This window comes from Oncorhynchus mykiss, chromosome 24 (assembly GCF_057628025.1).
Source record: "Oncorhynchus mykiss isolate SJ-2025 chromosome 24, ASM5762802v1, whole genome shotgun sequence".
NCBI classification, from domain to species: Eukaryota; Metazoa; Chordata; class Actinopteri; order Salmoniformes; family Salmonidae; genus Oncorhynchus; species Oncorhynchus mykiss.
In genome coordinates, this window is record NC_143045.1 from 12,966,811 (window position 1) to 12,982,158 (window position 15,348).

Consider the following 15,348-nt stretch of genomic DNA (forward strand, 5'->3'; position numbering starts at 1 on the left):
GCAGGAAAATAATCCTGCAACAACATGAAATGTGAATAATTATGTGAATTATATTTATTGGATATTTTTGTAGGGGTTGATGCATTTTTTGTAAGAGAAAATCAAGCCTGAAATTTCAAAGTGGAAATTACAAACTTCAGAAGGCTTTTTAAATCTACATTTTTACATTTTCTGCATTTCAGGAAAGTTCTCCTGCAATAGGGTGTTCAAAATAAGTTCCTACACTTGTATGCAAAGCCCCTGTAGCTACAATATATTGTGGAGCGGGCATACCTGTCTGTTACACTTTTACCAAGGGAATTGTTACTGCCCATAGTGCACAGCCAAGCTGCGATTGTTTGAGAGAAAGGGAAGTGTGTCTGTTCTGTCGGGGTAGCGTAGCGGAGATGCTATTGTCTGCATCATACCTTTGTTCTCCTGTGTTTCCCAGTTTCCCATGTTCTATAGGCTCCTGTTGAATGATTGGTGTGAGTAATGTAATGAGCTGCTGAGGACAGGTCTTCACACCTGACCCGGTGCCTTATTAAAACACACTGGATGTACGCATGAGCAGATGCACACACACAGATACACACACTCAGACACGCAATCACACACACACACTCAGACAAACACACACACTCAGACAAGCACACACACACACACACACACACACACACACACAGGTACACACACTCAGACACGCAATCACGCCCCCCCACACACGCGCACACACACACACACACACTCAGACATACACACTCAGACAAACACACTCAGACAAACACACACACACACTCAGACAAACACACACACTCAGACAAGCACACACACACACACTCAGACAAACACACACACTCAGACACTCAGGCACACACACACTCAGACACACACACACACACACACACTCACTCATTGGCACTACTTATACTTGCTGTTATACTTGTGAGTGGAAAGGGAGGGAGGGGGACAAGAAAGTCCTTATGCCGCAACTGTGTAGAGAAGCAGGAGGGATTCAGGGGAAACAACAGCAAAACATCAACAGCTGAGCTGACCATCTCACACTCCTTTTCTATGTCATCTCCAACTAGGACTGGACAATGACCGCAAGCAGGGGGAAAAACACTTCCCATATTCCAAAAAGTGCGCAGGGCTGAATATGAAAATACGTAACAGTACTCATCGCATTACGGTCGCGGTACTCTGTCCCAAACTTTGTGACGGATTACTATGCAAAAATTCGGAAAATGAACGAAACACACAAACAACAAAGAGTCGGACAAAAGGTGAGTGCAGTTCGCCGATCTTACCCTACCATTCATCCTAACCCCCTTTTCCCCCTCCAGTATCCCCTGCTTGCTCTCTCTCTATTCTTTCTGTTCTTACGTTTTTCTTGCCATTGTCTGTGTCCAGCGTAGTCTTTCTGGCTGAATGCGGGTGTCATGGAGAGGGAGCAAAGGTTCTGGTGTTTGGGGAAGGCATTGTCAAAGCCACGGCTATCTATTGTGTCTGTGTGCCTGACCCTCCCTCTCTCCTTCTCTCTCTCTCTCTCCCTCCGCTCTCCCAATCCTGGGCCTCTCTCAGCTCTGGAGCGAGGGATTGATAGAGAGAGTGAGAGAAAGGAAGAAGAGAAGCGTGGCGTCAATTTGGCAGCTGCCCGGTGCCCAGCTGCATTGGAAACCTCCTGCCGCCTCTTCTTTTGCGGTAGTTCCCTCCCGGAGTGGTTTGTTTGGTCGACGGGTGTCCTGAGTGGGTGTCTGGCTACGCTCCCCTGCGGCAGGGCTGGCTGCTGGGGCTGTAAATGTGGCTATACCCCCTAGGGGGCTGAGGAATGGTGGTCTGGCCAGAGCTCTGAGGCACTGGCCCCCAGGTATACTGCTCGGAGCCTGAGTGAGTTCTCCCTCTTGCTCTCCCGTCGTCCCCTATCCCCTTAGCCGGTAGCTGAACTGCCAAAACCACCACCGTCTCTTTCTCTCATCCCCCTTTTCCAGCTCTTCACTGGGTTAAGATACGTTTTAATGATCTCTTACCTGTCAGTAGTTACTAAGTGCTTTTTAAGTGCATGTTTCCCTTCAATTGAGTGTTAAAATGTAGTGTTAGAGCCGTTCACCTATAGGGGCCGTGGGACTAAAGAGTGCATGCTTCTGTTTAGTAAATCAGTGAGCATTTTGGGGCCGTTGGTAAACGTATCCACACAACCACCAGTCACACACACACACACAATGTGTAAGTTGGGATCTTTTGTATTGTTACTGTAAATGAGGACTTTTACCAAAGAATAGACGACTATGAAGGATAGCTCAACCTTTGGATGCAAAGCACACTTCCTCCTCTCATTTCCTGTCTCTGACTGTGACTTTGTTTCTATTGCTGTAGACGTTCATAATTTGAAGGACAGAGCTCAAGTAAACTGATAGATTTACAGAGCCAAATGTTTTGGTACCAACTCAAATTGTTCTGAATTGAATTACGTGTTACACCAAAGAGCAAACGTTTGTTTTACAGTGATATTGAAACATGTTGATGAAATTGAAAGTTGGTATAAAAAAAAAGTGAGAGAATTTGATGGTTCAGTAAATTTGTATAGTCTGGTGCCTGTTTGTTCCCCATAAGCTGCTGTTGTTTTTGTTTCTAAATGTTTACTGTTCTTTTAAACCCAGTTTTGAATGAAAATATACTGTGACATTGTAGCTGTATATCTGAAGCTAGTAAAATGCCTTTTCAATCTCCTATATTTCAGCTTCTGAAATGTAAAATAGATCTAAGCAACTTTGTAACTCGTGATATTCCTCAGCTTTAGTCAGCAGATTTCAAATTGATTAAATCTTTTTCAGGATTTTGCCATATTTCTCCCCTGCAGTTCAGTATTGGATTTGTTTTTTTTTGTCAGGGCGTGCGCAGTTGAGCTCCTACCAACTGGTGTTGCAATGCAGCAGTCTGAAGCTAAATTGATTAAACAGTCTGGAATGCCAGACAACCGATAGTCTCACACTCAGGTTTGATTGGCTGGAATTACATTCTAGCTGATGCCAGATGGGATGATTTTCAAACGGTCATTTTTGCATCAAAGTCCTCATAGCCTGATCCTTATAACCTGATCATTATTGCACATAATGGCATGGCAGATGAAACAGAGACTATTTCTGGAATAAATCATTTGGAATAAAAACATTTGATTCTTTTATGTGGATTTAATGTGATTTATTTATCACAATTGCTAAGGCTTCCGAAAGAGAGCAATCTGAACTCTTTGGTTCTGAGGTGACCCCTGTTATATATACTACTAAAACACTGGCAAATACATTTTCCTTTTCTTTTGTTGAGAAATTGTGGGATAGTTTAGCCACAAAAAACAGTGTTTGATGGAAAACTAAGGGAGAATAGAGAGAGATAGACAGAGAGGGGGGAGAGAAACCTTTGTACTTTACAAATTGGAAGTACAATTAAATATACATATTTTAAAGGAGTAAATATAGCATAAAGAAAATATCTTTACATTGACGTATTCTTTTAACTCACTGAATTTTGTCGGATTACTGTAGAAAAAAACCCGTTAGAATTCTATAGTGTATAGTCAGTAAACTATATACTTTCTTCATTGTAGCCTCTGATATTGTAAGAATACTTTCAACTGAGAGATAATACTACATGTTATTTACAAAAGTGGACAGATTCATTTCGTTTACCGAAAGTGTTAGTGCTCAGCGTTGTGGAATCTGCAGTGCAGAAGTGTGCTGTGATTAGAGTGTAGTATGTCTGACTGTCCAGGAGAGGGGGAAAGGATATCTTTATTCAATGAATAGAAATCTCCCCGATGAACTGCACTTCTGATCGTCCCAGCTCTTAGTCCCAGTACAGCATACCAGTACTCATTTTCACAAAACTTCTCAGTTTAAGAGTGCTGGTCTAGGATCAGCTCCTCCCTGCCCATGTCCTTTAATTTATGAAGTGCTTTATGAATACAGGCCCAGATCTGAGAGAAGCCTGGTTGATTTATTGGTAGAGGGGCTCTATCATGAAACAATTGTATCTTTGGCCAAGCAGTTTTTTTTTATGCTTTCTTAAATAACATTTCTTAAATAAAATTTCTTAAATAACATTTCTTAAATAACCTTTTCTTAAATATCATTTTTTTTAACTGACCTTTCTTCAATAATTGTGAGCAATATACAAGAATGGTGAATGGCATATTTCTGCCTATTATTAAGCCATAGTCATGTTTAGTCAAGAACATGATATAGAATTTCTACTTAACACATATTTCTAATAATAATAATACAAGGATTTTGTAAAGAGTTTAGTTTTAAAGTTGAGATTATTCCATAGGAACTACTTACTGTACTCGGTCTCTTCATTAGAAATGAAAACTTTATGAAGGAGATGGAATGTTGCTGCCGATGTTGTTTATTTGACCAGATAATTGGTTTGAATTGTACAATGACATACTAACAAATAGCATTACATTTGTAGTGAATGGAATAAAATGATACTGAAGACTGTTCGATGGAAAATATATATATATATTTTTAAATACTACAGTAAATGTAAAATAAACAGAATCAATATAAATATAAATACCAATATAAATAGTTTCTACTTTTACCATAGGCTCCGGGTTTTCAGAATTGTTAAGCCAAGCTAGTTTTTATGTAGAATCTCGCTTTGTGAGAATTATGAAATTCACTCTGCAGAATGTACAATTGTTTTTGACATGATTGGAGTGTTGGACGTCCTTTTCCATGTGTGTCTCCAGAGGCACAGAGAAATATGTGTTTGATTACCAGATCTAACTCTGCTCCTTAGAGTTTTCCCCCAACTTTTCAACACATAAATGATTAACGTTAAATAAACCACACATCTAGCAAACAAACAAAAATCTGTACTAGATCCCAGGCTGTAGATAATAAACACCCTATCAGCCTGTTGCTTTTCTTCACAGATAATTCAAAGTTTGTGATGATTCAAAAGCCTGGTTGAAGTGATAGTGTAGTGTTGCATTGGCTCAGCGGTAGAGTAGAGTAGAGCAGGACGGGACTGTATGGCACAAAGAGGGACGGGACGTTGATTTGTTCCACGTTCTGTAAGCCCCCTCGTTCCCCCCTGGCGCCCCACCCCTCTCTCTCTCTCTCGCTCTCTCGCTCTCTCTCTCTCCCGAGCAGTGTAAACACACAGCTCCAGAGGAATGTTGGACTCTCTGACCTCACAGCAAACACTCTGGTGCAGTTCACTCGGTTCAGCCTGGCCGTGCTGTGCTCCGAGTGCAGCCAGCCCCTCTCCCCTCGCCTCGCCCCTCTCCCCTCGCCACTCCTCTCCTATTTGACTCAGTGAGAGACAGAGAGAGAGAATGAATGAGGGCGGTAGAGAGAAACAGAGCGGCCAGATTCCTTCCTGCTCTTGCTCTCTCTCCGTAGCGGGCGGACCCCATTGTGTGCAGTGCATGGCACACATGAACAGCCCCCCCACACACTTCTGCACACTGCAAACCCCCTTCCCCAATGCCCCCCTTCTCCCTCTCCCCTTTAACTGTCACTCCCCACAACTCCCCATTACGTCCACACCGAGCCCCACCGCAGTGGCTCACAGTGGCTTGCGGTTCCTGGAGATATGCTATATGGTACGGAGACGCAGGTAGTGTCCCTGCCTGGGCGGTTGGTTGTGCACTGATAGGCAGCTGTAAAGCATTGAAAAGCAAAGGGTTACTGCCTTACTGGTGTTTGTATTTGCCTCTGATTTGGACCTCTCCCCATAGTGTTATCTTTCTGTGGCGCAGGAGAAGTAGAACCTTTAAGCTGCTTCCTGACCATGCAGTCACCACCAGCGAACTGACAGACAGGAGTGGATCAGCTGAAGTTAGATCAAAGCAGACCTCACCTGTCAGTGTGTGTAAAGGTAGTGTAAAATGAATGCTTGACCTCTCTTTCTCTCCCTCTGTCTAAGCCAGCCAGATTGGGCTCGGCCATTTTTTAGCAGACACAGCAAGCCATCCCTACACACATGCTGCACATGCACACAGACCAATGTGCATGCATGCATGCTCGCACACGTGTGTAGACACAGATTTATGCTTGTACACATACACCACACACACAGCTGCCGAGGCTGGAGGGCTAATAGTTAATGTGTCTGGGATGGGTGGGGAAGCTGTCAGGGCAGGGAGCACAGTGAGCCACACATTCATCCCACTGGGCTACCTCTCATACAATAAACAGGTATGATAAATGTGTTTGTTTTTTCACTTCGCTAAAAGTGTTTTCACTGTGGTTTCCTTAGGTCCTGTCATTTCATACACATCACAATTTACCCGGAGATTTAATTTTATGAACCTAGATTACCCTGGGATTTCATTTTATGAACCTAGATTACCCTGGGATTTCATTTTATGAACAATATTTACCCTGGGATTTAATTTTATGAACATTATTTACTCTGGGATTTCATTTTATGACCATTATTTAGGCTGGGATTTCATTTTATGACCTAGTTTGCCCTGGGATTTCATTTTATGAACCTAGATTACCCTGGGATTTCATTTTATGAACATTATTTACGCTGGGATTTCATTTTATGAACATTATTTACCCTGGGATTTCATTTTATGAACCTAGATTACCCTGGGATTTCATTTTATGAACCTAGTTTACCCTAGGATTTCATTTTATGAACCTAGATTACCCTGGGATTTCATTTTATGAACCCAGTTTACCCTAGGATTTCATTTTATGAACATTATTTAGGCTGGGATTTCATTTTATGAGCCTAGTTTACCCTGGGATTTCATTTTATGAACCTAGATTACCCTGGGATTTCATTTTATGAACCTAGATTACCCTGGGATTTCATTTTATGAACCTAGTTTATCCTGGTATTTCATTTTATGAACCTAGATTACCCTGGGATTTCATTTTATGAACCTAGTTTACCCTGGGATTTCATTTTATGAACCTAGATTACCCTGGGATTTCATTTTATGAACCTAGATTACCCTGGGATTTCATTTTATGAACCTAGTTTATCCTGGTATTTCATTTTATGAACCTAGATTACCCTGGGATTTCATTTTATGAACCTAGTTTACCCTGGGATTTCATTTTATGAACCTAGATTACCCTGGGATTTCATTTTATGAACCTAGATTACCCTGGGATTTCATTTTATGAACCTAGATTACCCTGGGATTTCATTTTATGAACAATATTTACCCTGGGATTTAATTTTATGAACATTATTTACTCTGGGATTTCATTTTATGACCATAATTTAGGCTGGGATTTCATTTTATGAGCCTAGTTTACCCTGGGATTTCATTTTATGAACCTAGATTTCCCTGGGATTTCATTTTATGAACCTAGTTTACCTTGGGATTTCATTTTATGAACCTAGATTACCCTGGGATTTCATTTTATGAACCTAGTTTATCCTGGGATTTCATTTTATGAACCTAGTTTACCCTGGGATTTCATTTTATGAACCTAGTTTATCCTGGGATTTCATTTTATGAACCTAGTTTACCCTGGGATTTCATTTTATGAACCTAGATTACCCTGGGATTTCATTTTATGAACCTAGATTACCCTGGGATTTCATTTTATGAACCTAGTTTATCCATGGATTTCATTTTATGAACCTAGATTACCCTGGGATTTCATTTTATGAACCTAGTTTATCCTGGGATTTCATTTTATGAACTTAGTTTATCCTGGGATTTCATTTTATGAACCTAGTTTATCCTGGGATTTCATTTTATGAACCTAGATTACCTTGGGATTTCATTTTATGAACATTATTTACCCTGGGATTTCATTTTATGAACCTACAAAGACATATGTTACAATTCTACGGCGCATTTTATGATCCCTAATATAATTTTCCACTAGTATGTCTACGTTATGCCATCACCATTTAAATCATGTTTACAGTGTAGGCCTACACCCTAAGTATGACTGGATTATCTTGGCTGTTACATCCTCTCTGTCTATGGTTGCTTGCCAAACGGCACCCTGTATGCTTTTTAGTTCATAATATAGGACATAGGGTGCCACTTGGGACGCATCCTCTGTCTATGGAGATGGCTGGGGAAGAGGGTGGGCGCCAAGCAGCTAGCTACAAGACTCGTCTCATTTCTTTAAGCTGAGTAAACGCAGCTCGGGAGTTTGGGAGCCGGAGATACCAGGGAAGAATTTCACCTGAACAAAGAGGCTGGTTGTGTTGACGCTCCACCAGGGGCTTGATCTCTGTGAGCTGTCATTTAACAGAGAAAAGGACAGTGTTCAGTAGAGGGAGGGATGGATGGAGGGATGGATAAAGAGAGGGATGGAGGGAGGGAGGGAGGGATGTAGAGAGGGATGGAGGGTGGGATTATATAGAGGGATGGAGGGAGGGATGTAGAGAGGGACATAGAGAGGAATGTAAAGAGGGATGGATGGAGGGATGAATGTAGAGCGGGATGTAGCGAGGGATGGATGGATGTAGAGGGATGGAGGGAGGAATGTAAAGAGGGATGGATGGAGGGAGGGATGTAGAGAGAAATGTAATTTGGGATGGGATGGATGGAGGGAGGGAGGGATGGATGGAGGGAGGGATGTAAATCAAATCAAAATACAAAATCAAATCAAAATCAAATCAAATGTATTTATATAGCCCTTCGTACATCAGCTGATATCTCTATGTAGAGAGAGATGGATGTAAAGAGGGATGGATGTAGAGAGGGATGGAGGGAGGGATGTAGAGAGGGATGGAGGGAGGGATGTAGAGAGGGATGGAGGGAGGGATGTAGAGCGGGATGGAGGGAGGGATGTAGAGAGGGATGGAGGAATGGATGTAGAGAGGGATGGAGGGAGGGATGTAGAGAGGGATGGATGGAGGGAGGGATGTAGAGCGGGATGTAGGGAGGGATGGAGGGAGGATGTAGAGAGGGATGGAGGGAGAAATGTAGAGAGGGATAGAGGGATGGATGTAGAGAGGGATGGAGAGAGGGATGGAGGGAGGGATGTAGAGAGAGATGGAGGAGGGATGGAGCGATGGATGTAAAGGGGGATTGAGGGAAGGATGTAGAGAGGGATGGAGGGATGGATGTAAAGAGGGATGGAGGGAGGGATGTAGAGAGAGATGGAGGGAGGGATGTAGAGAGGGATGGAGCGATGGATGTAAAGGGGGATTGAGGGAAGGATGTAGAGAGGGATGGAGGGATGGATATAAAGAGGGATGTAGAGAGGGATGGAGGGAGGGATGTAGAGAGGGATGTAAAGAGGGAAAGATCCCAGATTTTCCCATCATATGATTTTTCTCACATTATCTTTTTCAGTAAGCAAAACCTCAGCACAGCAACCCTATCTAAACAGTAATTTCAAAATGTCCGCCAATTATATTTGCTCAAGACCATATGCTGTGTCATTGTTAAATTGTATGTAATTATGTTTTTAGATTATGATTATTGTTGTCATCATGAACCTGACTGATCAGAAGCCTAACCCAGTTTTTTTGTATAGCTTTGAACCTGGTATGGTCCTCCCTGGAGAATAATTTGTTAAAGGGGACAGAGGGGTTACTCTGTCCTCTGCTGGTGGATGTTGGCCAGTGCAACAGGTTCATGACCTGGTGAATGTGTTCCTTTTCGGTATAATTTGGTTCAAGTCAATATAGCTTTAAGGTGATCATATGACAGCGATTCCTTTTGATTTTCATTACAGAGGGAAAATTATGATTCTTGCACTTTTTGTCCATTTCCCTTAAGTTGAACTTTTGTAGCATGTTGAGTAAAAGTCAGCTACTTCACAGAAGTATAGTTAATCCATACAAATATACCTTCATAAATATTCATGACATGGCTGTCATGGCTTTATCATTATAATTATCTTTGGCTACCTTCCTCCTCAAACCTTTTACACCGTGATTCCTTGTATTGCGGCTATGCGAATGAGAAGCACAGCATTTCAAGTAAATTATGCATATTAACACTGAGTATGAATATGTATGTCAATGTATATGGATGTACCTATGTACTGTATACGTCTATGAGTGTGAAATAGGTATGTGCACGTTTGAAGCCAATGCAAGCAGCCAGTGACCGTAGACTAGGAGGAGGACTGATGGCCAGGCAAAGAGAACCAGATGGCTGGAAATATAGACTGCTAAATTATTCATCAGGTTTGGAGCCTTGGGATGGATGGGAAGCTAGCTAGAGTGGACGGTTTTATTAGCTAGGAGTCGGTGGAGGACACAGAGAGGGGGGGGGAGACAAAGAGGGGGAGAGGGAGTGAGAGAGTGGGGAGGGAGAGATACTGTAGACGGTCTAGATACAAGCTGTTCTGCACTCATAGTTAAGTGTGACTAAATTGAACATCATTCCCATTTTATGCACTTTTCTCTCTGTGTGTAGTCTGACCTTGAACTTAAGCTGAAAATAACTTGCTATTCACACTATTATTTCGGCTTGGAGATGTAAGAAGTGAAGGTGTGGCGAAGTTGTCTACAGACACGCTGTATTCTGACCTCACTCGCAAGGTCGAGCAAACCTGCCTCTTCCAATTGGGAAAAGGATCTACTTCATTTTTTCGAAAATGAATAACAGCGTTCTCCATGCACTATCATTTCTAAGTTGATAAGATAAGAGCTAGTGATAATACACACAGCAACTGTTTTAGATCATTTTTCCTTATGATCCCTGGAGATCAATGTGAAACCAGCCACATGTATTGGGCCCCTTTTCCACAGTGAAATGGGCTATAAATAGATGTGCCGTTATTCCGAATTGTAATTGTGTGCCCTCATAATTTGCGTGGATGAAATATGGACAAGATATAGGCTTCTATATAGGCTTCTATTGTGCTGAACCTGCCGAGTTGATGCATGTGCTTTAGAATGTTTCAATTATATACACGGGTTTTTTTCCATTTTACTGTACAATTTTTAGCATGTTAAATATTAGCCACTATCGGGAGCCACCGTCAGTAACACCCACATACATTTATAACTGTAACTTTAGTGTTAGTTTTCTTCAATTTGTAGCTTACATTTCACATCATTCCATTCCATTGACCTTTCTTTCCTCTGTCACGTCTGTGCAGTTGTTCCTGAGGGTCACTAGCATTACTGGATCATATTAGGCTAACGCTGTACAGTAATTTAGGACATGTAGCCTATTAGAATCATTGTGGAACAGACCACACGTAGCAGGTTAAACCTGGAGCCTGGTGTATGGTTCGTACAGTTCCATGATTAGTCAGAATGAGGGTAGATTTATAGGACTATTGTTCAACCTCTATTGTGCACTTTTTTTCCACCTTCCAATAGTTCATGAAAAACTATACATTCTAAAAACATTTAACAAGACTAGGCCAACGAAAGAGGATATAGACACAACTTTTAACTTTGAAAATGTGCCTAAAATAATCTACAAGATCAGAGTATTTATTAATCTACCAGTTGGTGCTGAAACGGAGGCAAAGATGAATTAATGGCATTCTTTCATTGATCCCTACTTTCTGAACTCTTCTCTCAATCTATTCTAGTCTGTCGACAAAATTATAATTAATGTACATTGTATTTAAAGGGATGGGTTAAGATAAATGTACTGAAAACTACACGAGAAAATCTCATGGCCACTAAGTGGGAGGGTTTTCAGCAGTTTAATTAAATGTATTCAGCGTGCGCCAGGGGAACCACGCCTGCAAAGCCCGTTACTCACCTGAATAAGGTATTCATCTGAGAAAAGCCTAGGAAGGGCGAACATTTCTTAAGTCAGAATCGGCCCCTTACTGTTAAGCATGTTGTCTGCATTACTGTAAATGGGATGAGCGTGATTATACACAATGTTTCAAGCGAGGCTTGTTACATGGTGTTTAAGTAATATGGCATTATTCTTTATTCATGATACATTTCCCCTCCTTGCTGCATCCACTGCACAACACGTTAAGTGTATTCTTATTTACCTTGGGCCCGATTCAGACGCTTTTCCTACACACGCTTTCCCTACACACTTCCAGATAGTTGTTATCTTATGCAGGTGCATAACGGGCTTTGCAGGCATGGTTCGCTTGCGAGCGCTGAATACATTTAATTCAACCCCTGAAAACCCTCCTACTTGCTGGCCAACAGATTTTCTCGTGGAGTTTAAGATCAAGGTCAGAATACACTTGGAGAGAAAAGTGCATTAAAAGGGAACTCCGTTCCATTTACGTGCATTTAACTCGGGTCGGAGTTACCTCCCTTGTGACAGACATACAGTGACGTCAAAAAGTATTCACACCTCTTAACCGCATATTAAGTTGCAAGGACTCATTCCATGTTCTATAATAGTGGTTAGCATATATTTTTTTAGAACTACCCCATCTCTGTACCCCACACATACAATTATCTGTAAGATCCCTCAATCGAGTATTGAATTTCAAGCACAGATTCAACCATAAAGACCAGGAAGGGTTTTCAATGGCTCATGTGTAAAAAAACAACAGATGCTGAATATCCGTTTGAGCATGGGGAAGTTATTAATTAGGCTTTAGATGGTGTATCAATATACCCAGTCACTCAGTTGCTGGAGAGGAAGGAAACTGCTCTGGGATTTCACCATGAGACCAATGATGATTTTAAAACAGTTGAATGTTTGTGATATGAGAAAACATTGGAGTGACTCCACAACACTAAGCTAAATAACAGAGTGAAACAAAGGAAGCCTGTACAGAATAGAATATTCCAAAACATGCATCCTGTTTGCAACAAAGCACTTAAATACTGCAATAATGTGGGAAATACATTTTTGTCCTGAATACAAAGTGTTATGATTGGGGCAAATTCAACACATCACTGAGTACCACTCTTCATATTTTCAAGCATGGTGGTGGCTGCATCATGTAATGGGTATGCTCGTCATTGGGAAGGACTAGGGAGTTTTTCAGGATAAAAATAAACGGAATACAGCTATAAGCACAGGCAAAATCCTAGAGGAAAACTTGGTTCAGTCTGTTTTGCAACAGACACTGGGTGAATTGCTTACCAAGGCGACATTGAGTGTTCCTGAGTGACCTGGTTACAGTTTTAACTTAAATTGGTTTGAAAATCTATGGCAAAACATGAAAATGGCTGTCCAGCAATGCTCAACAATCAACTTGACAGAGCTTGATTGAGAAGTTTTAAAAGAATAATGATCAAATACTGTACAATCCAGGTGTGCAAAGCTCTTAGAGACTTACCCAAAAAGACTTGCTGTCAATGGTTGCTGTCAATGGTGCTGATACAATTATTGGCTCACGGGTGTGAATATTTAATTTTCAATACATTTGAAAACATTTATAAAAACATGTTTTCACTTTATCGTTATGGGGTGTTGTGTGTAGATGAGTGAGAAAAATGTGGAATAAGTCAAGGGGTATGACTACTTTCTGAAAGCATTGTACATACAAGTGACATAATTCTGTCCTTCTGTCCCTTTATATGGGTGACATGCATTCTCACTCTGATGCGCTCTCACTCTGTCACTCTCAGTCAGACACACACACACACAAATCAAATTATATTTGCCTCATGCGCCGAATACAACAGGTGTAGACTTTACTGTGAAATGCTTGCTTATGAGCCCTTCAAAACAATGCAGAGTTTTAAAAAATTTGAAGAAAATAAAAATAGTAATTTAATACACAAGAATGGAGCTATATACAGGGAGAGCACAAACACACACTCACATAAACAAACAGACATACACACACACACACTCACTTCTCTGTGGAAGGCTCAGGGGAAATAGAGCAGAGAGCCTTCACTGAGCAAGGGCTGTCTGGTGTCATGGCAACTAGTGTGGATTACCCCACCCTCCCTCCATCAGGCAGATAGTGAGAGAGTGTGAGAGAGCGATAGAAGGTGGGGTGGGGGGTACAGGTATGTCTGTATTAGCCTTATAGATAAAAAATATATTTGAGAATGTAAATAAATCTATTGGGATATTTTATGTGATGAATCTGAATACTGTAGCAGAGGGAGAGGAAAGGAAGGCACCAGCCTGAAGGTAGCTACAAGCTAGCTATAGCGCTGTGCTCTGGGTGGGTGTCCTATAAAAGATAGGGGTGCCGAACTCATTTTGCCCTGCGGACCGCTTTCGGTCTTCAACGAGGTCTGGAGGGCCCCACTGAAAATGGTTTATATTTCCTTGCCATCAACATTAGCAACAAAAATTGTATTCTATACATACTTTTTGGAATTTTCAATACTCCCTAACTAGCTTTAATTTCAGTGGTTCATTTTAAAGTATATTGAGTTTGTTTCCCCCAAAAAAATATACAGTACAGTATATATATATATATTTTAATCTAACCACCCTCGGGCTGGATTGGAGCCCCTATGTTTGACACTCATTGGATAGAGTGATAGACGGGGGAGAGGTGTGGAAACCTCTGATAGAAGAGATGCTGAGGAGAAACAGGGGTGGAAGGTTGGCAGAAAGGATGGAGAGTTAAGTGGAGCGATACTAGGAGTCGGGAACGAAGGAAGGCGACGAAGATAGGATGGGAGGGAGGGTGGAGTGGAGAAAGAGAGGCACAGAGGAGAGTGGGAACATTAGGTCATTTGAGGACACACAAAAAACTTCTCTCATACTGACATCTCTCACAGCCCCCATGATGACTTCATTACACCCCGGCTTCAGAATGGAGCCATCCTCACCCTCAGTCCTCACCACCCACAAAATTGGGACAGGGGTTTTGTCTGAAATGGAACCCTATTCCAAAGCCTATATACTGTAGTGTACTTTGTTCAGGGCTCTGGTCAAAAGTACTGCAATATTAGGGAATAGGGTACCATTTAGGATACAATCAGGTTGACAAGCTTTTATACCTGTGGGGATTTACAGAACACACACATTCACAGTTAAAATGTTCCTGAAATACTCACTCTTTTCCCCCTTTCCCTGTTTACCCTACACTCAGTATGACATCATTACCTGCTCTGGTGTACATTACCATTACATCTTACACCGGTGGCTGTGTCTTCTAGTCCAGACAGAGGAGCGCTCTACTGTTGACAGTCGAGCCGTGTTTGAGTCATGACCAGGCCACACATAATTACACAACAACGCTATAGACATTAACTCAAAGTACATGGCATTAACTGCTCCTTTGATTACCTGTGTTACCAGGTAGGCTGGGAGGGAACACGCAGAGGTTGTCAGTAAAGCAGAGAGGCTATCTAGTGGAAGACTAGCAGTGTAGTGCCTGGCTATTGGCTAATGGACGCCCAGTAGGAGCCTCACTGTAATAGCTCTCTGGTTACACCGCCGCTACTTGGAATTCAAGGTCATAATTAAGACCTTTTATTACAAAAGGCTTTAAAATTAGAACAGAATCCACTCCAATAAAAGGAACCGCCGGCTAATTCAGAGAGAGAGAG

At 41.7% G+C, this 15,348-nt stretch overlaps 1 protein-coding gene across 5 annotated transcripts in view; it reads left to right on the forward strand.

The window, feature by feature from the left end:
• Positions 1-15,348, forward strand: part of LOC149972366 (uncharacterized) — a 94,806-nt gene that overhangs the window by 25,555 nt on the left and 53,903 nt on the right. The window contains exon 1 of one of the 5 annotated variants that reach the window (XM_090218405.1): positions 919-1,265. The exons of 3 other annotated variants lie outside the window; for them this stretch is intronic. In XM_090218405.1, coding sequence (XP_090074531.1) covers positions 1,227-1,265 — 39 coding nt within the window. In that variant the 5' untranslated portion in view covers positions 919-1,226. Of the gene's footprint in view, positions 1-918; positions 1,266-5,524; positions 5,869-15,348 lie in introns of those variants that run through there. One more of the 5 variants, XR_016491324.1, reaches the window with a different exon arrangement.